The sequence below is a fragment of the Schistocerca piceifrons genome, chromosome 1, assembly GCF_021461385.2.
Source record: "Schistocerca piceifrons isolate TAMUIC-IGC-003096 chromosome 1, iqSchPice1.1, whole genome shotgun sequence".
Taxonomy (NCBI): domain Eukaryota; kingdom Metazoa; phylum Arthropoda; class Insecta; order Orthoptera; family Acrididae; genus Schistocerca; species Schistocerca piceifrons.
Window position 1 is genome coordinate 991,983,656 of NC_060138.1, and position 25,793 is coordinate 992,009,448.

A 25,793-nucleotide genomic window follows, 5' to 3' on the forward strand; every position below is an offset into this window, starting at 1 on the left:
GTATACAGATGTTATAATCTTTAATTTAAGCTCTTTTAATTGCAGTTAGCTTGAGAAGGAGAAACTGATATTAACAGCTGCTGTGGAAGAAAGCCATGCAAACAAACATATAACTCGCAGTGAATTCCCATACGCACAAATCCATCATTGGTATAGTGAAAGAAAACACTTCTGTGCTGGAAAAAGAAATGCCGGTACCAAATACATCATGTTTAAAAATAATACATTTTATTTCGATTGTTCCAATTAACTTTTAAAGTTGATTTTATACACCTTATGATCCGAACTACATTTTCGCCTTAAAAATTACAAGATGTGGCTTCTCAAATTAGCATTTGTTTGACGGCGGAATGTTGGTAGCGATACTACCGTAGCCACGTGTCCACGAGAGTGGGAAAACTGGTTCCCATTCGAAAATCATTTTGTCGCTTTGTGGAACCATTAAATTATTTTTGAAATTTAAATGGCAGAAGTTCCAGAAAACAAAACCGGAGAAAGTGGATTTTTTGTCAGAAAGTTAGATATTGGATTGAGATCACCTCTGACTCTGTACCAGAAAGAAGTCGGTAATGTTAGCTGTGTAGTATGGGACGCGGCGATAGTACTCGCGAAATATTTAGAAGTAGAAAATTCGCGGAACAAGTCGTGGCTTAAAGGTAGTTCAGTTGTAGAACTTGGTGCAGGTCTAGGATGCGTAGGGCTAACTGCTTCATGTCTCGGGTAAGATATTGGAACAATAAGCATGTTTCAAGGGAAAAAAGATTCTACCGATGCTTGCCCCTACAAACTCAATGGGGTATGATTGTGTCATAGTTAAACAGCTGAGGATATAGAATCTTCAGGGCTTACTAATTTACGGTACGTGTCTTGGTTACTAACTTACGTGTATAGCTGTTTGTATTTCACCTGTTATGTGTATATGGAAGTTATAAGCTTTGTGTGCACAACTTGACACATTCGAAAAAATGCGTCACTCTCGCCCCCCCTTAGACTGTATGTAATGCTATATGTTGCTGTCAACTTTTTACAAACTACTTTTTTTTGCCTGTGGCTTGGTCATGCTTTCTACCTGCGTATCATTGGAAAAGTGCCATATTTGGTACCTGTAAATTATATTAACTTTGAACTCTGTGTGTTTTGTTATCCATAATTGTCAACTGTGTTACAATTTAGCATGAATTTCTCCATCGTTACTTACAGACCACTGAATCAATATTTTAATTATTTACTTACTGTCGTGGCGTTACAAACATCACTGTGTTTTCTTCTTCACCATTCTCCTCAATCACAAAATGGTCCAGATATCTTCCGCAGGATTTTATTCTCTGTATAATTATCTATTCACCATACTTATGCCTCGTGTAGTAATAGATTGATTAGTTTCGCATATACCCCTGTTCTGGTTCTTACTGATTAAATTTTGTATGACTGTAGTTTGTTCACTGAATATGATGGTCTCTGGCGCCGCTTTTATCCTCAACTCAATTGCCGGTTTCCCATCATTTTTGTTGTTTACTCCAACCAAATATGTGGTCATCAATCTGTATGGTTTTTCTGCTTTTTTGTGTTAATTCTTTCTACCCTCTTTCCTCGTCATTTACCTCTAAGCCAACTTACTTTGCTTTTTGAAATAGCTGTTTTAACTAGCCAGATAAAGTAATTGAATCGTGTTCCAGACATCATTACTGTCAGCATGAGTCCACTTCATTGTTTTCAATTTACTGTAAGACAGTGAAACAATGTATCTTAAATTTTATTGAAGTATGGTAAAAGAAACATTTTCTTCCTCCTGTAAACAACAGACTGTTAGCATGTTGCTGAACTTCTTGTCATTTAATGATTTAGTACTAGTCAAAACAAAATGTGGTGGTGGTGGTGGTACTACTACTACTACTACTACTACTACTACTACCACCACCGCCACTGTTACACTATTCTAGTACTGTTAAATTATTATTATTATTTGTTATTATTCAGGCTGTATAACATGTGTTCCAGTGCTCATGTAACTATCACTGACCTTCCTGAGATAATGCCATTAATGAGGCATAATATAGATGTCAACAGACACCTCTGGACACAAAGTGGTGGCAGCGCTACTGCTGAAATTTTGCGTTGGGGTGAAGAAGTCAGTGAGGTCAAGGAAATCAGTTTGTTACTCCTAGCAGATTGTGTTTACTATGAAGAGGTATGTGCACAAATCAATAATTCTAAATGAATTGGTAATATTTTTTAAGACTTGTTCTCTTTCAGCTTAAAAATAGTAATGTCCAAGTAAAATCTTCTATGCTTACATTGAAAAACACTTTTGATGTGCACATTTCTGACAGATTTTGTGTAACAACGTCTGACATTGATCTTGAGCTAATTTTCTAATAAGCTGAAAACAAATAATTCTAAAATGTGTTTTAGTATAATTGAGATTTCATTACGTATTTGCACCAAAGCAAGTTGAAATTGTTGGTGGGGTGGTGGTTGTTCTTCGTGTTGTCTTCAATGCAAAGATGCATTTTTATGCAGCTCTCCACTGCTGAGATATGTTAGAAAACGAATATTTGCATACTTTGAAATACACATGGTTTATTACGTACCGGTTCAACAGAAAGCATGTACAACAACATCGTACAGAGAAACCACACACAGGTGCATATTACCAACCACTGAACATAAAATACTGACTTTAGTTATTAAAGAACACCAAAGATGTAAAATATATTGGCACTCTAACTTATTTAATAACTTGCAGAGTCCAGTCATGTTACATAAATACTGATATCTAATGGTAAAACAGTGGCTTTGTTAGTATATCAGCAAGTTGTTCTTCAGTGTCTACTTTTGCAACTGTGATATCACCAGCACTAACTAGTTCACGAACAAAGAAATTCCTTATACGAATATGCTTCGTACTTCGGTGAAACTCTGGATTCTGGGCAAGCTGGATAGCAGCTTCGTTGTCAACCTGCAGAACTGGTGTTGCCTACAATTTGTCCAATTCTTTCAGAAGCTTCTTGATCCAGACAATTTCCCAAGCAGCTTCACTGGCAGCCACAACCTCAGCTTCAGTTGTGGACATGGCAACATAAGATTGCCTCTGACTAATCCAGGAGACAGGTGCCCCAGAATACAGGCAAAGAAAACCTGACATTGAGCGCCCAGAGCCAAGATCACCACCATGGTCAGCATCACTACAACAGTAAAACCTGCTTCTTAGAATTGTTTTTATATAAAGTCCATAATTTGTTGTGCCTCTCGGGTATCGTAAGATTCTTTTAACTTCCACTACATCACGATCTGTTGGTTTTTCAAGATTTCTTGATACAACACTGACAGCATATGCAATGTCAGGACATGCCCCACATATCAAACATCAGTGCTCCAACAGCTTGCCTGTGCAGAAATTAAGAGTTGCAAGGTCTTTCTTCTATATCATTGTCCTTTATAATGGATGTAGTTACAGTCTTGCAGTTCTTCATGTTGAAACACTCTAGTATTTTCTCTGTGTAATGAGTTTGACTTACACGTACAGTTCCACATTCTTGTTGGTCAATTTCCAGACCTAAGAAAAATTATTCATGCACTGAAGTAATTTTAGACTCTTCTCTTAAATCACTGGCAATGTCTTCTAGTTCCTGTGTACTGTCATATTTCCAATGCAGATACAGTTTGTTTTTTAGTTTGAAAACATAAAAATAGCTGTCTTTAATGACTAAAAATATCAGGACTTTAATCGTTAATTATTTCATAATTACAACAGTAATTTTATTCCTACCATGTGGGTGAAGTTTGTATAATGTACAAATTGTGATGGTACATCAGCTTTTAACCCAACATGTTTCCCTCATTCTGCATATTGGTGAAGCCCAATGTAAACAATGTCAAAACAATAGCTTAAATTAATGCAAATTATTAATTTGCTGCAAAAGAAAATCTTCAGTGTATTCAAATCCAGATAACTAGAGAAGACCAAATCAAAGTAGCATACTGATATTATACATATGCCTTCTTCAGAAGAGTGGGGATGAGACTGGTAAAAGGATATAGAATCCTAAAGTGTTGTGGTATTACAGGTTGTTCTTCACAAATATTTCTGGATTTACGTCGTCTTTCTCCTAATCACCTAAGCAAAGTGATTTGTCATTGACACTCTGCCTCAAGAGAATTCCTTCAGTCTCTTCAACAAGATGGATTTCCAGTCTCGCATAGTAACTAATGTTCAAGAACACAAATTACACTTATTGGAATATTTTGATAAGATTAAGCAAGAAGATTGTGGGGGTGATATTACAGTAAGAGAAGTATTTGCTTTAAGAAATTTTCCTCCTAATTCAGACTTTTTGTTCCTTCTAATTTTTTTTTCTACAAGATTATGAAACCTGTTGATATTTTTTATAACACAGTTTGGATGCAGAATGCAGATGCCATGACTAGAGGCAATGCATCAAATCATTTTGAGTCAGCTGTTTCTCAAATAAGAGATAACACTGACAGGTACTGAATTCCTGAAGATAACTGTTTTTCTCCTTCAAGAAAACATTCCAAGTATAGCACTGGACCTAATCTGACAGCATATGCCAAAGAAGTGTATGACACTGTGATCAACGAACTCAAAGGAAGATTCAAAAACTCTCATGTCTTTAGTAGCTTTGAAATTATTGATCCAAAAAAGTTTGCGTCTTTCAATTATCATTTCCCATCCACTTTACTCGATACTTTGTCATTAAGTTACACTCTCTTTATTTTCCATGATTAAGTGAAAAATAACTGTCAGTCATTTGTCACAATGATATGTTTAAAGGCATTACTTCAATTTGTGAGCTGGTCACCTTTCTGGTGGAACGTTGCATTGAAGAACTATTCACTGAAGTGCACAAAACATTGCAAATTGTACTAACTACACCTCTTTAAACAGTAGAAGCAGAGTACAGTTTCAGCACTTTAAAAAGAATTAAAAACTTCCTCAGGAATCGTATGGGTCAGGAAAGTATGAACACTCCGGCTGTTCCATTCATATGGAGAAAATCGGTGAAATTTCAAACTTTAACAACAAAGTAATTGATTTGTTTCCCAGTCAGAAGAACTGGCCTGCACAGCTACTGTGTAAGTAACCTGCCAGGATAGTAACCTCCATTAGTTAACATGCTAGTTTGGTAAGATACACATGAAACCACTTCTAGCTGAGGTTTTCCCAAGAGCTTTTGCCCTTGGCCATAAGGCAAAAGCCAGGAGGGGCTCTATATTTGCTCTCTGATGCATTCCCAGTTGAGAAGTTACATGCTTCCTCCCACAGTTATATCATTTTGCATTTAACACCACACTCGGACTGCAGAAACACAACTAGAATAAGAGTGAACATCAGCAAAATGTGAGCTGGTGAACTTCAGATTGAATCCAAACAGCTCCAAACCCTAGAAGTTATTCAATAAAATGTTTCACCACAGCATTGTCCCACACACCTAAAAAAAAAAGACATGGAAAAACCAGTGAAGGTGGTGGTCTTTAGAATGTGTTTAAGCAGTATGACATACATGAAGGTTATATAATGAACACTTCAGATCAATTTGGTTATAAAGTTTACTAACTTTTTATCTGGCCCCCACCAACAATAGGGGAGAGAGTGTGGCAGATATGATACGCGATTTGGGATGGAAGTCATTAAAGCAAAGACGTTTTTCGTCGCGGCGAGATCTATTTACGAAATTTCAGTCACCAACTTTCTCTTCCGAATCCGAAAATATTTTGTTGAGCCTAACCTACATAGGTAGGAATGATCATCAAAATAAAATAAGAGAAATCAGAGCTCAAACAGAAAGGTTTACGTATTCGTTTTTCCCGCGCGCTGTTCGGGAGTGGAATGGTAGGGAGATAGTATGATTATGGTTCGATGAACCCTCTGCCAAGCACTTATATGTGAATTGCAGAGTAATCATGTAGATGAACAAAAGTGAGCACCAGCTGCCACTGGTTGCAGCATAGATTGTATATAACATAGCTGCTTTCACACATGGCACTTCATTTTAAAGGACAGGAAATGACGGTAATATGATAGTGGCAGAAGGTGGTGGGTGTGTACATGGGACAGATCTTGCACCTGGGTCATACACAACGGAATAACACATGGGGAGCAGGATTGGAATAGGGATGGACAGGGATATTCTCTAGATTAGGTGAACAGCAGAACACTGCTTTTGGTGCCATTGGTAGAATATTCCTCATCTCTGAACAAGGCGAGAGGTAGTGAGAGTCCTGGTGAAGGATGTGGTTGAGCTTTTCAAGGCCAGGGTGATCAGAGGAGTGTTGGTCAGAGTGCTGGTTTGACAGGTGTGCTGGTGTAAGATAAGCAGATAGTATGGGAGATCTGTTTATGGATGTCAATAAAGCTGTGATAAGGTTATAGGTATATTTTGACAATGCCTGCTTACCCCCTGCGGGTTCGGGGGTAAGAATAGGCCCGTGGTATTCCTGCCTGTCGTAAGAGGCGACTAAAAGGAGTTTCAACCGTTTCGGCCTTCCGTGTGATGGTCCCCCTTGGGGTTTGACCTCCATTTTTCAAAATTCTACAGAAGTACGAGCCTTTTGGGGAAGGACGCCTTACGTGGTGTCTCACTGGTCCTCAGTGCATTAAGACCTTGGCACTCAGCATTGTAACGGCATTGTAACCACACCCACTATTCCTCAAATTGGGCCTAAACGCCTGATGGGTTGCACAAGTTATGCCCATAGTGCGTCCCCATCTGCACCTACGCTCATCATGGACTTTCCATGGCACCCGAAATCCAGCACGGTAGCCAGCCCGTTGTGGTGGGGTCGTCATGTACCCTCTAGGTTGTAGCCCCCTGACAACACAGGGATCGTACTGCTGATACCTGAGCTGCACCCTCCCAACATCGGCCAAGGAGTAGACGCCCGTCTCCTTGGGGCAGCAGGACTCCCGGCAACGGTCATCCTGCCAGGTGGCCCTTGCTGAGGCTGGGTGGCGCCCGTGGGGAGAGCCCCTGGTCGGAGTGGGTGGTATCGGGGCGGACGTTTTGCAGATGAAACGTCAACATGTATCGTGTCGCTCTGCGGCCGAGTCTTTTAAAAAGAAAGGTACTGTCTCTGGTTCTGGTTCTCCTGCCCCTTCCCCCTTGGCCACTCCCTGGGAGGAAGGACAGGCCCTGGGAGGAAGGACAGGCCCGCCGGCTTGGGGCAAAGTACTTCCCCCGCTATTTAGTCTGTTCTCGGACCGATGGGGGGTCGTTCGCCACCTCCAAGCCCATGTTCTTTGTCCAGCACATCGAGGACATCTTCGGGGAAATCGAGGCTCTCAGTAAAATGCGTTCGGGGTCCGTTCTTATAAAGACCACCTCCGCCACTCAGTCGGCGGCGCTCCAGGCGTGCGACCAACTAGGGGACATCCCAGTGTCCATTGTCCCGCATCTGGCACTGAATAGGACGCAGGGGGTTATTTTTCATCGGGACCTCCTGCTGCAATCTGATGAGGAGCTCAGGGCCAACCTGGAGCGCCGAGGCGTGCATTTCGTCCGGCGAGTCCAGCGCAGCCCCAAACACCGTCGCATCGACACTGGGGCCTTTATCCTCACCTTCGAGGGGGACTTTCTCCCGGAGAAGGTAAAGGTGACGTGCGACCTTACGTCCCGCCTCCTATGCGCTGCTTTCGGTGTTTGCGCTTTGGGCACATGTCGTCACGGTGTGAGGCTGAGCCCCTTTGTGGCGATTGTGGACGTCCTCTTCGTGAGGAACATACATGCACCCCACCACCTCGGTGCGTCAATTGTCCTGGCATCCACTCACCTAGATCTTTAGACTGCCCCGCGTATCAGATGGAGAAGAAGATCCAAGACTTAAAAACTTTGGATCGCCTCTCTTATTCTGAGGCCAGGAAAAAGTATGACCGCCTCCATCCCGTGACGTTGACAACTTCGTTTGCCTCAGTCGTGTCCACTCCTTCCACAGTATCCTCACCCCTATCCTGTCCCCCCCTCCACCTCCTCACCCCATCCTGGGTCTATGCCTCCGCCTCCCAAATCCCTCCCTTCCAAATCCTCCTCCCTTGCGGCCACTGCCCCCTCTGCCCCAGGGGCCACCCTTCCTCCTCCTCCCCCTCCGCCGCCTGAGAAGGGATCCTCTTCTCAGGCGTCCATCGGGGAAACATTCCGGACCCCGGCTTCCGAGGTCCGGCGTTCCGAACGACCCCGCGCGTGTGGACCTTCTTCGGGTCCAGCCCACCATCCCCATGCCTCATTGGACTTCCCAGAAGGCCTCCAAGAAGAAGTCTTTATCCCCCTCTCCAGCCCGGCGCGTTTCGTCTGACGCTCCATCCGTGAGTCGCTGCTCCCGGCCGTCCTCAGTTTCGCCGGGACGCTCTGCTGCCAGGCGCTCAGCTGGCCTCTCGTTGGCCAATGATGCTGCCCCTCCTACGTAACCCGGGAAAGCGGCCGCAGCTGGCGACGACTCGATGGAACAGGATCCGCCTCCCACCGGTTGTAGCGTTGTTCCCTCGAAACCTGGCCCTCCGCGGCCGTCGAGGTGACCAGCTCTTCACCCGTTTCGTTCCCCCTTTTTTCTGACTAGCGATGGCTTTGTTACATTGGAACATAAGAGGTATTTGACCTAATCGGGAGGAATTACAACTGCTCCTCCGCCTGCACTGTCCACTCATCCTTGGTCTCCAGGAAACCAAGTTGCGCCCAACTGACCGTCTTGCTTTTACCCACTATACCTCGGAGCGGTCTGACCTCACCCCTGTGGCCGGTATTCCAGCTCATGGTGGGGTCATGTTGCTCATTCGGGACAATGTCTATTACCATCCCATCCCATTGACCACCCCACTCCAAGCAATAGCGTATTACTCTTTCTGCCTTTACTTTTTCCGTTTGTACCGTTTACACTCCATCGTCATCCGCAGTTAGTCGGGCTGACATGATGCACCTGATTGTTCAGCTTCCTCCGCCGTTTTTATTGTTTGGCGACTTCAATGCCCATCATCCCCTTTGGGGCTCTCCTGCATCCTGTCAGAGAGGCTCCCTCTTGGCGGATGTCTTCAACCATCTCAATCTTGTCTGCCTCAATACTGGCGCCCCGACTTTCCTCTCGGACTCTACTCATACCTACTCCCACTTGGACCTCTCGATCTGTTCTACCACTCTTGCTCGTCGGTTCGAGTGGTATGTCCTTTCTGGCACCTATTCGAGCGACCCTGTGTCTTTCGTCTCCTGCACCACACCCCATCCCCACGTCCTTCGAGCTGGAACATACCGAAAGCTGACTGGGAACTTTATTCCTCCCTGGCGACCTTTCCGGACCACGATTTTCTCAGTTGTGACAGTCAGGTCGAATACCTCACGGCTGTTATCATCAATGCTGCCGAACGTTCCATTCCTCGTACTACCTTTTCTTCACATCGCGTTTCCGTCCCCTGGTGGAATGAGGCTTGTAGAGATGCTATCCGTGCTCAACGACGTGCTTTACGCACCTTTCGCCGCCATCCTACGTTGGCGAATTGTATTGGATACAAACGACTCCGAGCGCAATGCCGTAGAGTCATCAAAGACAGCAAAAAAGCTTGTTGGGCCTCTTTCACCAGCTCCTTTAACAGTTTTACTCCCTCTTCTGTCGTAGAGTGGCCTGCACCGGCTGTCGGGCATTAAGGCCCACTCCTCGGTACCTGGCCTGACTTCAGGTAATGAGGTCCTTGTTGATCCTGTGGATGTCTCCAACGCCTTTGGCCGCTTTTTTGCGGATGTTTCAAGCTCTGCCCATTACCACCCTGCCTTCCTTCCCAGGAAAGAGGCAGAAGAGGCTCGGCGACCTTCCTTCCACTCGCTGAATCTGGAACATTATAATGCCCCCTTTACTATGCGGGAACTCGAACGTGCACTTGCACTGTCCCGGTCGTCTGCTCCAGGGCCAGATGCCATTCACATTCAGATGCTGGCCCACCTTTCTCCAGCAAGCAAAAGCTTCCTTCTTCGTACCTACAATCGCGTCTGGACCGAAGGTCAAGTCCCCATGCGTTGGCGTGATGCTGTCGTTGTTCCTATACCCAAACTCGGGAAGGATAGACACCTTCCTTCTAGTTACCGCCCCATTTCTCTTACAAGCTGTGTCTGTAAGGTGATGGAGCGCATGGTTAACGTTCGGTTAGTTTGGATTCTTGAATCTCGACGGCTACTTACCAATGTTCAATGCGGCTTTCGTCGCCGCCGCTCCGCTGTTGACCACCTTGTGACCTTGTCGACATTCATCATGAACAACTTTTTGCGAAAGCGCCAAACGGTAGCCGTGTTCTTAGATTTGGAGAAGGCTTATGATACCTGTTGGAGAGGAGGTATCCTCCGCACTATGCACAGGTGGGGTCTACGCAGTCGCCTGCCCCTTTTTATTGATTCCTTTTTAACAGACCGAAAGTTTAGGGTACGTGTGGGTTCCGTATTGTCCGACGTCTTCCTCCAGGAGAACGGAGTGCCTCAGGGCTCCGTCTTGAGCGTAGCCCTTTTTGCCATAGCAATCAATCCAATTATGGATTGCATTCCACCTAATGTCTCAGGCTCTCTTTTTGTCGACGACTTTGCGATCTACTGCAGTGTCTAGAGAACAAGCCTCCTGGAGTGCTGCCTTTAGCATTGTCTAGACAACCTATACTCATGGAGTGTGGTAAATGGCTTCCGGTTCTCTGAAGAGAAGACGGTTTGCATCAACTTTTGGTGATATAAAGCGTTCCTTCCGCCATCCTTACATCTCGGTCCCGTTGTTCTCCCATTCGTGGAAACAAGTAAGTTTCTGGGGCTCACACTGGACAGGAAACTTTGTTGGTCTCCGCACGTCTCTTATTTGGCTGCCCGTTGTACACGTTCCCTTAATGTCCTCAGAGTTCTTAGTGGTTCCTCTTGGGGAGCGGTTCGCACTGTCCTGCTTCGCTTGTATCGGTCCATAGTCCGATCAAAGCTGGATTATGGGAGCCTCGTCTACTCGTCTGCTCGGCCATCCCTCTTACGCCGTCTCAACTCCATCCACCATTGGGGGTTACGTCTTGCGACCGGAGCATTCTACACTAGTCCCGTCGAGAGTCTTTATGCTGAAGCTGCTGAATTACCATTGACCTACCGGCGCGACGTACTGCTTTGTTGGTATGCCTGCCGGCTGTTGTCAATGCCCGACCACCCCTCTTATCAGTCCTTCTTCGCCGATTCTCTCAACCATCAGTATGGGTTGTATGTGTCTGCCCTGCTGGCCCCTGGAGTCCGCTTTCGTCGCCTGCTTCGACAATTGGATTTTGCCCTCCCTACCACCTTCAGAGAGGGTGAGAGCCAGACACCACCGTGGCTCCAGTTCATATTTATCTCGACCTCAGCTCGCTTCCGAAGGAGGGTACTCCGGCTCCAGTGTATTGCTCACAGTTTGTCGAACTTCGTGCGCAACTTGCCAGTCACACCTTTATTTACACTGATGTCTCCAAAACTGACAATGGTGTCGGCTGTGCCTTTGTCGTCGGGGCCAGCACCTTTAAATACCAGCTCCTCCATCAGGCCGTTCAGTATGACCGCTGCCACCGCCATTCATCATATGTACTCTGCTCTGATTCACTCAGTGCTCTTCAGAGCCTTGGAGCTCCATATCCGGTCCATCCCTTGGTGCAACGGATCCAGCAGTCCCTCCATTCTTCTGCTGCTGATGGCTCTCCTGTCAGCTTTCTGTGGGTTCCCGGCCATGTAGGAGTGACTGGGAATGAGGCGGCTGATGCTGCAGCCAAGGCTGCAGTCGTCCTGCCTTGGCCAGCCTCCCATTGTGTCCTGTCATCTGACATTAGTGGGGTTGTTTGTAGGAGGCTTGTGTCTTTGTGGTGGGATACTTGGTCATCACTTCAAGGAAACAAGCTCCGGGCAGTAAAACCGTTCCCAACTGCTTGGACAACCTCCTCCCGACCATCTCGGCAAGAAGAGGTCCTTCTGACCAGGTTGCGGATTGGGCATTGCCGGTTTAGCCACCGCTACCTGCTCTCTGGTGACCCAGCCCTGCAGTGCCCTTGTGGTCATGCATTAACAGTGCACCATGTTTTATTGTCGTGTCCCCGTTTTAGTCAATCTCGTGTTGTCCTGTCTCTGCAATCTACTCTACAGGATATTTTAGCTGATGACGCTCGAGCAGCTGCTCGTGTTCTTCGTTTCATTACTTTGACTGGATTGTCCAAAGACATCTAACTTAACTCCTTCACTTATTTTATCTGCATCTTTGTAAGAACTTTCTGGTGTCCGTCCGTCCCCCCCCCCCCCCCCCCCCCCCCCCGAGTTTTACTAGATTCTATGTGCTCTACCAATTGTGACTGGGCGCTAATGACCTCAGTAGTTGAGCGCCCTTAAACCAAAAACAAAAAAAGCCTGCTTTCTATTGCAGGTGCGGTGTTCTTGGTGGGGGAGGGGGCTCTGAGGCAGAGATTTTTTGACATGGAATGGGTGACAGCTTTTGAAGTGTAGATAATGTTGGTGGTTTCTGCTCTTGATATGAATAGATGTAATAATGGAACGATCTGAGAGGTGGAGATAGACATCAACGGCCCATTCAGCTGAAGGACCGAGTGAAGCAATGTTGAGGTTATAGGAGAAAGAGTGTAGAGTGTGCGATGAGTCCAGTTTATGAAAATGTCATCAGTGAATGAGGAGACATGGGGTTTTAGGTGTTGATCAGATAAGGGAAGATTCCTCCTGATGGTCCATAAATAAGTTGGTGTAGGATGGTGCCATGAGAGTATCCATTGCAGTACCAATGATTTGTACAAAGATTTGACCTCCAAGGAGTCTATTGGCAGCAGGACAGAAACAGTGGAAAGGTTGTGAATGAAGTGAACAGTGTATTGAATGTAGGATGGGAGCTTACAGACAATAGTGTGGGAGCACTGTAACTAGCCACAATGGGACAACCAGTAGGGAGACCATTGAAGTTGGAGATTTGTCACTTCTAACATGACTTCACCTTCCTTTCCCAATCCTCTCCCTGATGAGTCAAACACCACTCCTGTGAACACACAGTTATCTCTAACCTGGCAACCAATCCAGACATTATCATCCTTTCTATGGACAAAGTTTGCACCACTGCGATTCTGATTGTTTGGTTGAGGGTCTCCACCAACTTCCTGACTTCCATACATACAAACCTTACAATCATCAGAGAAGTAACATTGCCTCCAGGAGCACTCCAAGATCTTAGGTTAATCACAAAACCCTCCACACACCAGCAAACCCTGCACACCTACCATTTACCTACTCCCCAAACTCAACACACTCAACCCCCACAGGTCTTCCTACTGGCTGTCCTTCCTTTGAAACTCTCAAACACATCTTTCACCATTGAATCAACTACTCTCATTGTGCCCTGAGACAAGGGATATCTTACACATTTTACCCAAAGTAGTGGTCTGCTGCCCATCCAACCTACAGAATATCCTTGTCCACCCATAGTTCAATGTGAATATGTTTACTTTGTACTAGAAAAAGATGCAGTACTCAAAAGCTAGTAAAAACTGAGTTCAGTTATCTCTATATATAACAGACACCAGTCTGCTATATTGAGTAGTTGCCTTTCCCTTGTTTTACATACTGTTCCACCCTTGAATTTCCATTATTGCTAAACTGATTGTTGGGTGTTACTCTCAACTCTTATCTGCTTCCTTTGGTATTGTAATTATTACATTTTCTTGAAATCTGAGAATATTTCACTTGTCTCATTTTTGCATGCCAGCAGAAGCCAATTTGTTGCGGTTGGTTCTACCAAAGATCTTAATAATTCTGAGAGATCATCTATAGCAGGTATTGTGTTTTGACCTAGGCCTTTCGGTGTTTTGTCAAATTCCTCGTTCACTATCACGTTTCTCATCTTATCTTCATTCCCCACTCCTTCCACCTGTCCCTTCTTTACTGAGTACTAGCTGACCGTCCAAATTAATGTTCAAACAGCTGCTCTTTTTTCCTCAGAAGATTTCTTAATGTTCTTATATGCAACATCTACCTTTCCTATAGTCATGTACCCATATACTGTTTTGCATTTCTCCTCTAGCCATTCTTACTTTGCCATTTTGCACCTTTTGTCTGTTTTAGTTTTTAGAGGTCTATTTTTCCTTTTTCTTGCTCTGTTTTATATTTTGTTTCACCAGTTGCATTTAATATGTTGTGTGTTATCCAGTGACAGACTGATGTGTAGTGTAGCCGGAGGTCCGCATTAGATACAAAGGTGAAAGTTCCGTTGAGAGTTAGAGCCAATGGATGTGAATGTGAAGTAAAGGTTGTGGTAATGCATTGATCTGTAGTGTAGCCTCATGTCTACTTTTGCACCATATTTAACTCACTTTTTGGTAGAAATACAATTGCAGTGTAAATTATGTATGAGTGTTTTGGTGCATATTATATATATAGTACATAATCTACAAAAAATCTGACAGAGGTCCACTATACAATTTTTACCAGAATTCCTATTGAGCATTATGTTTTTACCTAGTTGTTGCTCTGCTCCCTTCATTATTTCATCTTTCAAAGCTATCCATTCATCTTCTGTTGTCTTATCGTCCCGTGGAATATCACATTATCGTAGGCACCTCCAGTGCCGGGTGGGAGGATCTGCATGCCTCAGTGACGCAGAGGACTTTGGTGGTAGCGTAGCTACTGGCTGGGTTACACAATTTGGACATGCCTCAGTGAAAGGGGCTGTCAATGGGTATCACTCACACACACACACACACACACACCCCTCAGCCTCAAGATTTGCTATGGTGTGATAGGGTGAATGGCTATTCAGGTAAAACATTCTGTAGTGGGCAGCATCTGAGGCACTTGTCACTCCCAGTTGTATAAAGCTTGCTCAGACATGCGGGACTCTGCGTGGGTTGATATTTGTTTCTCTACTGGCTTGGGGGATGCTTGTGGAGTGACTAAAGTTCACATCTACGCCATACAGGATGGACGTATGGTGGTGTCTTATTTCCAGTTTAATTGGTCTGTTTTATGATCTGTGAAAAGGATTATAGGATTCAAAACTTGTTTGTGAAGTAAAGTGCCGAGATCTTTGCTTACAAAACTCAGATCAAGGTATTACACTTTCTCCATTGTCCGCTATTAAAGGATGGTAGTTGCTTGGGGTCATGAGTGAAAAACTTATGGTTATCCTCTGCCCATTGCTCAAGTTGCCATGTTCTTTAGCTTCACTATAGCCTCACTGTGCACTGTGCCAATTAAGGTCCCCTAAAATGACCCTGTGCTTACTATTTTCTGTGTTTGTGACACAAGAGGAATATTAGTGCTAAAAAGATTGTGTGGGGGTTTGTGTACAGAAATTATTTTGGCCTTGTCTATTTCCCGAAGTATTGGTTCAGTGTTAACTGTGATGAATGGTAAGACTTCCTGATAGTTTCAGACCTTCTCTTATAAAAAAGGCACTTCCTCACTTCTCATGTAATATCTCATTTACCAGCCACATATGTGGCTGTCCTTGAGGCATTTCCAGGTTCGTCAGAGGATAATTTATAGGGACCCCTATGGGTCTCCTGTAGATAATGGATGTTGCAACTCTTACTTCTGCAGATTTATATGATTAAATCTTGTTCGGTGACTGGAATTGCTCCTTCAGTGTTGAGCGAAATAATTATTGTAGGCTGTAAAAAGAGCTAATTTGCTTTTACGGTATGTAGATCCAATGTGGCTCGTATGACATCATGATTGGCGGAATGATACCAGATTCAGATCAGACTCGATGGGAATCATGATTGGGAACACTTCTACTATGACCCCTTACTCTTTTCATAATTGGTGGAGAATTATTGCTTTTTGGGACTGGTCCTTGATGCCCAGCTGATGTGGCTTCCCATCTTTGCCAACTTAAGCAAAGATGATGGCTACACCTTAATACATTTCAGTGCCTCAGTAACACTAGCTGGGGTGCAGACCTCACTATCGTTCTGCAGCTTTCCAAAACCCTGATCCTGTCATGTCTTGATTGTGGGAGCCTGGTCTGTGGTTTGGCATCGCCCTCAGCATCACAGTCACTGGACCCGATACATCACTGTGCGATCCGACTTTGAACAGGAGCATTTTGAACTAGCCCTGCGAGCATCCTGCTTGTGGAGGGTAGGGTTCCTCCACTAAGGATAAATTGTCAACAACGGCTACTCAATTATGCTATACATGTTCACAACTCCCCTTAGCATCCAAACCACCATCTCCTTTTTCCTTGTAGGGAGGTTCACCTCCCTCAACAGAGATCCAGAACAGGGGTCTCAATTTCAGTTTGATAACAGTGTCTGTGCTCTGAACTCATACACTGACCTCAGATCTGTCTCGATTTATCCTTTGGACTGAAAGATTTGAGGACAGCCAGGTACAGGTGGCAAAACACCATGGGGTCAGTTGACTCCATGGTGTTTTGCCACCTGTACCTGGCTGTCCTTGAGGCATTTCCAGGTTCGTCAGAGGATACACTGATGCCTCAAAGTACAATGCACGAAACCATATTGCATATGCACATGCAAGGTGCAGTGAACTACGCTCCTGGCTGCATGGATGCAGTGTCTTCACTGGTGAGTGGTAGCCCTCAAACAATCTCTTAGCCATGCTCGTTCTTGCACTGACAATATGCTTCTAATCTGAAGTGACTCCCTGAGCAGCCTTCAGGTTATAGACCAGTGCTACCCTCATCACCCATTAGTCATGACTATCCGGGATCTTCTGACCTCCATCAACCTGGATGGCCGGTCATCATTTCTCTGACCCCTGGAAGTGTTGGGATTCCAGGAAGTGAACATGCTGACAGCTTGGCAAAGTTGGCTATCAGGATGGCGATTTTGGAAAGGAGGGTCCCAGAACTGAATCTTCAGTTGGCTTTACATCACCAGTTGCTGGATTTCCGAAGCTCAGAATGGTTTGCCTGGACTCTCCAAACAAACCGAGGACAATAAAGGAGATGACGACCATATGTGACAGTCTTCCCTTTGCACTTCTCACAGGGAATCCACTATCCTTTGTTGGCCACGCATTGGCCACACTTGGCTGACCCACAGCCACATTCTCTGACTTGAGGACTCACCTTACTGCCGATGTAGTGCCCACCTGACAGTGGCCCAAATTTGGGTGATTTGTGGGAATATCTTATACTTCCTGACCAACTACCTCTGGTGCTAGCGGATGACGCCAGAGTGAAAGATCTGGTTTTATACAATATTGCAGTGCTGGTGTTATCCCGATAACAAAGCACTGTGGTGACCACAGCCATTACTAAATACATCAGATGAATTCGCAATTGTGAACAATGACTACTGTCAGCTGTAGAATGGAATGACAATGAAAATTTCTGGCTGACCAGGACACGAACCCGGATTTCCCACTTATCGTGAACAGTCACCTTTCCATTTGGTTATCCACGCACGACTCGCGGTCAGATCCAGGGTTGACGACATATGGAACTTGGGTCTGACCGTGAGTCATCCACGGATAGCCAACTGGTAAGGCAACCGCTTGCGATAAGTGGGAAATCCGGGTTCGTGTTCTGGTCCGGCATGAATTTTCATTGTCTCATTCCATTCTACAGTTGATGGTACTCATTGTTTGTAACTACAAATTCATGTGATGTGGTTTTATGTTTCACCCCTTAAGGTGGTTTCTGCTCATATTTGTGAGGTGGGGCACTTTGGCCTCATTGACTGCATGATGTGTTGGAGCAGTGACCCTTGCCTGCTCTGGCCCAGTGGTCTGATGATGGCAGCCCTTGCTCACATTCTGGCCTGGCCCCTTCCTTACCCACCTCTTTACTCTCCTTGTTCTTTTATGTTTGCCATTTTTAATGTTTTATCTTTTCTAAACTTTTATCATCTTGGCTGTGTTGCCCGTTTCTTTGGGGTAATGTACAGTAAGGTTGTGTTGGTGGGAACAGAGGGTCCTCACACACCGCATACCATGCTCCAGGGACCTCCAACTAATTCTGGGCAGAGTGGCCCACACACCTTATGCCCTCTAACTTTCCTCGTACTTCTCCGTGATTTTGTCTCTTTATTGTTCTATCTTGCTTACAATCGGGTTTCTCAGGATTTGCTTTTTGTATCCTTCTGAGGGTTATTCCTGGTTCGATACATATAAGATGAAGGGACAGATGACCTCGCAGTTTGGTCCCTGTAACTCCAACAACCAGCCAACCAACCAACCAACCAACCAACCAGCGTGTCATAACTACTCACTTGATTAATGGATCTGACATTCCATTTGTTCTTTGTGACGACAATATTCTCTTGAGTAATTCCCAGCCAGAGAACATTTGGAATATTTTGGCAGGATAATACCATTGTGATTGAACCATTCAAGAGAACTCCATTTTTTGGGGAAATATAACAGTTGCGGTTTCCACATTCTTTCTGCTGTGCCAGGAGGAGACCATGTTGAGTAACATTTCAAGATCAGAGCAGTCAACCATTCAGACAATTGCATTTCCATCTACTGAAAAGGCTTCTGCTCCTCTTCAGGAACCATTTGTTATGTCACATTTCTGTAGGCAACAAAAACTTGCACATGCTTTCCTCACCATTGCACTTACTAGCCAACTGTTGTCTGGAAAGAATCTACTGACTCAGTCATAAGAGTTAAAAACATCTTTAACTTATGACCACATGCACCTTCCCCTGCTATCACCCAACAGCTACAGCAGTGCCACTAAGTGGATCTGCTCGTATTCTGCATTTGTTCATTTCAAGACACAGGTCTTGATATGTTTGGTTGTCTGCATGAATAGTCAGTGTAATAGTCATAAATGAGCTTTGTCCTCAACTATGTAAACAAATGCTTTCTAAAGAGATATAATGCTCTCAAAGTGTGTGATACAAATCTGATTATTGCCTTTAACCCTTGTAATATGGGGGGGTGGGGGGCATACTTTATGCACATCTTTTGAAAATAGTGTAATCTAGTCAGTTACTTTACATTTTAAAATTCTGAAAAAATATTTATTGTTTAATGAGCCCTTTTAGCTAATTCCTTGTATATTTCAATTTTTTCATTTAAAGTTAATCCAAATGTCTCAGTAGTAGATGTCACTTACTCTATGAATGACATATTCAGTATTTCCAGATTCAGTGCCTTACACACATATCAGTATCTCTTTTGTAAAGTATGTTGAGAGTAGAAATTAACAACATTGAACGAATTTTGCATTTTTTAATTTTTTTGTGATGGTCATAAAGGCAGTTGTACACATTATTGAAAATGCATTGAAATTGCTGAGAATTGCTAAAAGTTATTTTCAGATTCTGGACACTACTTGCACATCAGCACCTCTTTAAAATATACATTGATAATAGGATTCAACAACAATTAACAGTTAAAGTAATACTCTCCCCCCAGTAATGCATATTATGGAATCATGCCTTGGTATTGCTAGGGTGAATTCTATTATAAATTATAATAATTTTTGAATATGTCGTGTTACTGTAAATGATACTGGGTTACTTCAGAAATTCCCTTTAACTACTGAATAATATTAAAAGGCAAATAATGCAGTATATTCAGAAAGTATTATGATTTAGAGTATGAACTTGCTGAGGTTCCCATTACTGCGGAAATTTCAATATTGTAAAGGTATTTTGATTTCAACCTTTCTTTTTAGCCAAAGATGTAAATATTGCAAGAAATAGAAAATTTATTTGCCTTCAGAGATTTAAAGCTACTCTTGACCTAAAATAAATCCCATGCAAACCCAATAGGCTTCTTACTGGCTGGTTCCACAAAAATGTAAGAATTGATTACAGGAACAGTTTTACTGCATCATCGACCTTTTAGACTTGTGACTGAGAATACAAATAAAGCATAACTGTTGAGATAAGAACCTTACTGTCAAATGTATTTTTAGGATAATATAAATAATAGCTAACATTTCATATGAAAACTGAGAAATTGTGCTTTTGGAAATGCAACAAGCTTACTACATTGGTGGTAATTGTGTCTCCAGATACATTATGTAATATAGAAATCTCAAGCATTTTGATGCATATTTTGAACATTATATACTGCTCACAAATTATCAAAAACACTATGGAAGCTATATTGTAACTGTCATCAGTTGTGTTATTAACATTCCCGTAAAACTCATTCACAGATACATGTCTTTCTAACAGAAATCGTGTATTTTTGGTTGAATAAATGGAAACGGATTAACAGTACACTTTTGTTTTTCAGTCGGTAGAACCACTATTTGAAACAATCAATGCACTAGCAGGACATGAAACTGAAATTATTATTTGTCAAGAGTTAAGAAGTTCTGAGCTTCAGATTCAGCTATGGAAGAAATTTATGCAGTTACTAGAAGAAAAGTTTCAGATGGTGCATATCAAAGAGTCAGAACAGCATCCAGAGTTTCACAGTTTCGATATATGTATTCTCAGAGGAAAGAGAAAATCTGTCTCACAATAGGTACTGAGAAAGTATTCTAAATAGAAATACCTCTGTCTTTCAATTTAAATGTCTCATAATGTAATTTGGATTGTAGGAATATAAGAAGTCTTGCTACAGTCAATGTCATTGTATCAGGTAACTTGTTTAATGTATTTGTGGTGTTCTCTTTCAATAAAAAACCTCACTCTGTAGTTTTGAAGAAAAAATAATTCCTCATACCGCAACTGGTGGCATTAATTAATATTTGGTGACATTGTCTTTGAGTTCATTGTGCTATGCACTTATATTCATTGTTGTCATTAACTCAGTCAAAATGTTGAGTAATACTGTAGGGTGGGGGATATAAGCATATGCTATTAGGAAACTATGTAGTCTGTCAGATCTTATTTTAGATCAGTAGTAATCAAGGATTATTGCTAAATTGCAATACAAGTGGACATTTGTTATAACTGCTTATTTCAGATGATGATACAGTGTAGCTTAAAGGCAGTAAATACTACCATAACCGTGCTTTTCTTGAGGATTTTTGGAAAGAGTACACTAGCTGAATGAAGGACACACTGGAATAAAGAAATCAACTATCCATCCCTGATATTAAGTCCACTATGTCACAGCCTACAAAACCATATAACCTTACAGTTGTCCATTTTAAAGATTCTTACCTATGTTTGAAGTAGTAAAATTGTCCACATTTGTACTCAATTATGTGACTGATTTTGGAATTGCAAAACATTTTCAGATGTTGACTGTTGCATCAGGAAACATCCATATTCCTTACAATCTCATTTATGTTTAAATTTAAAATTAAGATGATAAGATTTTGTGTGTGTGTGTGTGTGTGTGTGTGTGTGTGTGTGTGTGTGTGTGTGTGTGTGTGTGTGTGTCTTTCCAACGGGAGATGAAGGTCTTGTTGGCCAAAAGCTCAATTTTTGACAGTCCTTTTGTTGTGCGTATCTGTCTCAGCATCTTCGCTCTATGGTGAGTAGCAACTATCCTTTTCATATTATTGTTAAATGCGCTTTAAGCTTTTTATTTATTTTGGGTGAAACAGTATTACAGCCTGGCCTTATCCAATGTTTACAGTGCTTGGTGAATTTAGTTAGTGTACAAGCTCATATAATTATGACTTACAGCATTTACATAAGTAGAAGGTGTTACATCCAGCAGAAGTAAAGATTGTTGTCAGTGCCAAAATAAAGGAATTGTATACCGTGTATATGCAAATGGCATTAAAGGTTTAGGTGGTGTCATATCTGCATGGTATTTGACACATCAAGCAGCATCTAAAAACAGCACAATGCTTGATACCATGTATGCACGGCTTGAGGTTGACGCTTGCAGGAGATCTGTGACACTGTAAGGTTGGAACAATTCTCTCATAAAATGCAGAGCAGCTCCAAAAGGCCAATTGTGTATGTTTCAAAAATATTATTGGCATCATAACTATGGGATTCCCATATTGAGAAAGAGGCTTCAGAGATAATTTACAGTGTGAAGAAGTTTAATATATATTTTTGACAGCTAGTTTCACCTATTAACCCTTTGACTTGCTGTGAGCAAGTTAACGCATCATGCTACACTGCTCCCCAGGTGCTGTGCATCCATTTGAGTGTGGTCTCTGGGTTTTCCTTAAGCTGGTGTGTATGTGCCACATTCTGCCGGCACTCTGACAGGATTAAGTGCACTGAGTCTAGAGTGCCTGCGTCATCTAGATTGAGTGCTGAATTTGTATACTGTTCTTCCAGAGTGTTTGAGTTACAGATGCATAGTTAGTGTGCATCTACACTTATTGCAGATTTTGATCTTGCGTGGTGCATTTTGTCAGTATTAATTTAATAGTTCTGTTCTACAAGAGAATGTCACATCACCAACATTTCACAGACAGGGAGATCCTGGAGATACTCTCTAGGAGTGACAGGGAGTATAAATTCTTCAATGGCCAAAGCAGTGATGAGTCTTTAATGGGATCTAGAAGTAAGTCTTCAGCCTTGTACATCAGCCGGTACAGCACGTTAGTTTGGTGTTTCTATGAGATGTGCAGTCAGCAGATATTCAGAATCTGAAGAATTAGAAAATAGTAACGAACCACTTTTGAAAAGTGCATGCCTTAGTTCCACTTTAGATTGGAAACAGATTTCCATCCATTACAGCCTGTATTTAATGAGTCCTCTTCCAGCACAAATGTCAGCTGCTTAATGGCTCAAGCATTCTGTCAGTTTTCACAATATTCTCATCAAAAGATCTGTTTCATTTTATAGCAGATAAAACAAATCAATTTTATGTAATGCACGAAGGCAAATAATCAGGAATCTGTGCTTTCACAACTGTCAAAGTGGAAAGATACTTGATTTGAGAAACTTTGTTTTGTTGCTGTTTGTCTGCTAAGGGCTCAAGTTAAAAAACTGAAGTGATTACTGGTCTGGAGGTATAGCTTAAAACACTCCAGTTTCCAGAAAAATTATATCGCAGACCATTTTATTTAACTTTTGAGAATGCTGCACTTCAGTGGTAAGTCTGTATTGGAGGCAACAATTTGTTTAAAATTATAAATATTTGGATAAAGTTCATATGTTCATAAGATTTTTTGCATTGCATGTAGTCAACATCAGAAGCTTTGCAATGACAAAAGTCCCTTATTGTTGAAAGATTAGTTATCCTGTAAACAATTTATTCCGTCCAAGTGTGGTAGATTCAGAACAAAGACATTCATGCTGTGCGACTGTCAGACAAGGTACATCTTATATTTCACTGCATATACAGGCACAAAATTAGGTCCCACAATTTAGGAAAAAGTGACAACGTAGTGGCACTGCTTACGAGATCATATTTGGAATGGGAACATACTATGTATGTTGACAACTGGTATTCAATCCCAGATTGTGTCTCAGGCGTCACAACCATGGAACATCCCCACTGTTCATAAGAATAGGCACAACATGCCAAAACTGTATAATAAATTAAAATGAGGAGAAACTGACTTTAGTCAATTCATGAGACAATTGCTATCAAATGGTGCAATAAGAGATGTGTGGGTGGTGTTTGCATGTAACACACCACGAATGGTTGAAACAGTGAATACTGACAGAATTACTGGCAAAAAAATAGACTCCAGTGTTCTCAAGTATAGGCACAACTGACTGTTCTGACTTCCTACTGTGCTCAGTAGGATCAGTGCATAAGACTGTGAAATGGAACAAGAAATATTTTTCTCACATTCTAGGTTTGTGCATTTAAATGCTCATTCTGCTCACAGATCAGCTGCAGGGTAAAAAAAAATGACACTTGCAGAGTTCCAATTCTCTCTCATTAGTTAAGTTGTAGAAAAATGTGCAACAGAATGAGAACAAGCTGGTAGGAGAAGGCACCCTGATGACGAGAATCCTCTACAATTTTTTAAAAAAAAAAAAAAAAAAAAAAAAAAAAAAGAAGTTTACAGATGTTATCGTGAGCAAATATTCAAAGAATGCACATGAATGGTTATTGTGAAACAGTGCACTGAGGAACCAGATACCAAAGCAAAATTTGCAGTGTACCATTCTGTGTATGTGCCCTGTTTCAAAACTTATCACACAAAGGAGGATTACTAATCTTTGGGAACTAAAACTAGTAGTTGAAACTGACACTTCTGAATAAATTACTCAAAAAAAATACAGAAAAAACGTATAAAATTTGGTTTTTTATGTAGCAAAACTGGTGTAGCTGCGGAGAAAACTTAACTGAACATGAGCAGTTCTGGCTTGTCAGGATCAGTGAGTCATCCTGTGGGCGTAATAGGGTTCTCAGATGGTTTGGGAGGCAGGTGAGATGTGGGAAAGTGACAGACAGACCAGCAGTGGACATATACAGAATCCTTTATTCAGTCCTTCAAATGGATTCCTCCATTAATGTGAATGAGTTGATTATTAGTCTATCCGGCTATTACAATCATTAAAGTGCATTTTCTTCTTCACGTAATATTCTATGTTGAGCTGCAGGCGATGACCTGAAAAGCTGGAACTGGAACTGGCAGGAAGGTTCTAAATGGTGCAGAATGGGAAGTATTCATTGAAGTGAATGAAGCATGTTGTATTGGGCAGCATGTTCAGCAACTGGATGGTCAATTTTTGTGTTGGCCAGTTTGTCAGTCAGTCATTCATGCAGGCATCAAGCTTATTGGCTCTCATGCCAACATAGAAAGCAGCACACTGGTTGCAGCTTAGTTTGTAGATCACATGACTGCTTTCACAGGTAGCCCTGCCTTTGGTGGGACAGGTGATGCCTGTGACCGGACTCAACTCATCATATCTTCAGTTGTTACATTAACTGGAATTTTGGAAACAATTGCTGCTTTTCTTAGAAAGTGAGAACTTTGTAAACATCATACTCATTTACATATATATTTCAAAAGCTATCGGCACTTAACAGGAAGCTCCCCCAATGGTGGAAGTCCGCCTGTTGTGTGTGTGTGTGTGTGTGTGTGTGTGTGTGTGTGTGTGTGTTCCAAATAGAGCAAAAATTAAAATTCACTGCAAGAAAAATACAAACATGTTTTGCACTAGAAAGTAACTGAAACAGTGAGAAAAACCAGCAGCAGGAAAATTCTTGTATCAGTGCCAGAATACTTTTCGTCTGCATATGTAATGTAATTGACGATGTTCTTGTTTGGAAAAGGAGTGTCCTAAAATAACAAGCCTGTATATTTTCTTTTATACTTTATAAACAGATGAAACTAAGCTGCCTTTTAATTAATTTTTATGCGTCCTAGTCTTTACTATGCATTTTACTCTGTAATTTTGAATACTTATTGGCATTTGCATGTTTCATGCTTAATTTGTAAATTTTGACAGTGACAACTCACTCCTGGGAGTGGGAACTCTTATCATTTTATTAAGTTAATAAGTGCCAGGACCTTTAAAAGAAGTTTATTGACACCATTTTCATTAACTTACATCTCCTGAAGCTTTCGGTGCTGGCCTGTCATTACTTTACGAGGGGTGTTTGAAAAGTCCAAGAGTGGCACCACTGGCGCGTATCGAGATCATGTTTAGTTAGTAGCATCTTTGGAAAGAATGCACACCAAGTTCCAGCCATATTGGTTTATTTCTTTGTGTTTGGCATTCGTGTGAATCAAGGCAGTCTAGTGATTGTCAAAAAATGGATGAAAAAGAATTTCATATAGTGATTAAACATTACTTTATGACAGGCAAAACGCCTCTGGAGACTAAAGAGAAGCTTGATAAACATTACAGTGAGTCTGCACCTTCGATTAGAACAGTTTTTAAATGGTTTCAAAATTTTCAGAGTGAACTTTCTGGACGCCCTATGGAGGTTACAACTCCGGAAATCATTGATAAAATCCATGATATTGGGATGCATGACAGATATTTTGCATAAACATTTGGACAT

General features: G+C 42.3%; 1 protein-coding gene across 1 annotated transcript; it reads left to right on the forward strand.

The window, feature by feature from the left end:
• Positions 1-358: 358 nt before the first annotated feature.
• On the forward strand, positions 359-20,599 carry LOC124795049 (protein N-lysine methyltransferase METTL21D-like). The gene is made up of 3 exons (XM_047258842.1): positions 359-720; positions 1,999-2,188; positions 20,193-20,599. The coding sequence occupies exons 1-3, from the start codon at positions 464-466 to the stop codon at positions 20,424-20,426; spliced, it is 681 nt and encodes a 226-aa protein (XP_047114798.1). The 5' UTR covers positions 359-463; the 3' UTR covers positions 20,427-20,599.
• The last annotated feature ends 5,194 nt before the right edge of the window (positions 20,600-25,793 follow it).

Coding starts and splice junctions, on each gene's coding strand:
- LOC124795049 (XM_047258842.1), top strand. CDS start 464: ATGGCAGAAGTTCCAGAAAACAAAACCGGAGAAAGTGGATTTTTTGTC. Junction 721..1,998: donor CTAACTGCTTCATGTCTCGG/GTAAGATATTGG, acceptor CATGTGTTCCAG/TGCTCATGTAACTATCACTG. Junction 2,189..20,192: donor ATTGTGTTTACTATGAAGAG/GTATGTGCACAA, acceptor TTTGTTTTTCAG/TCGGTAGAACCACTATTTGA.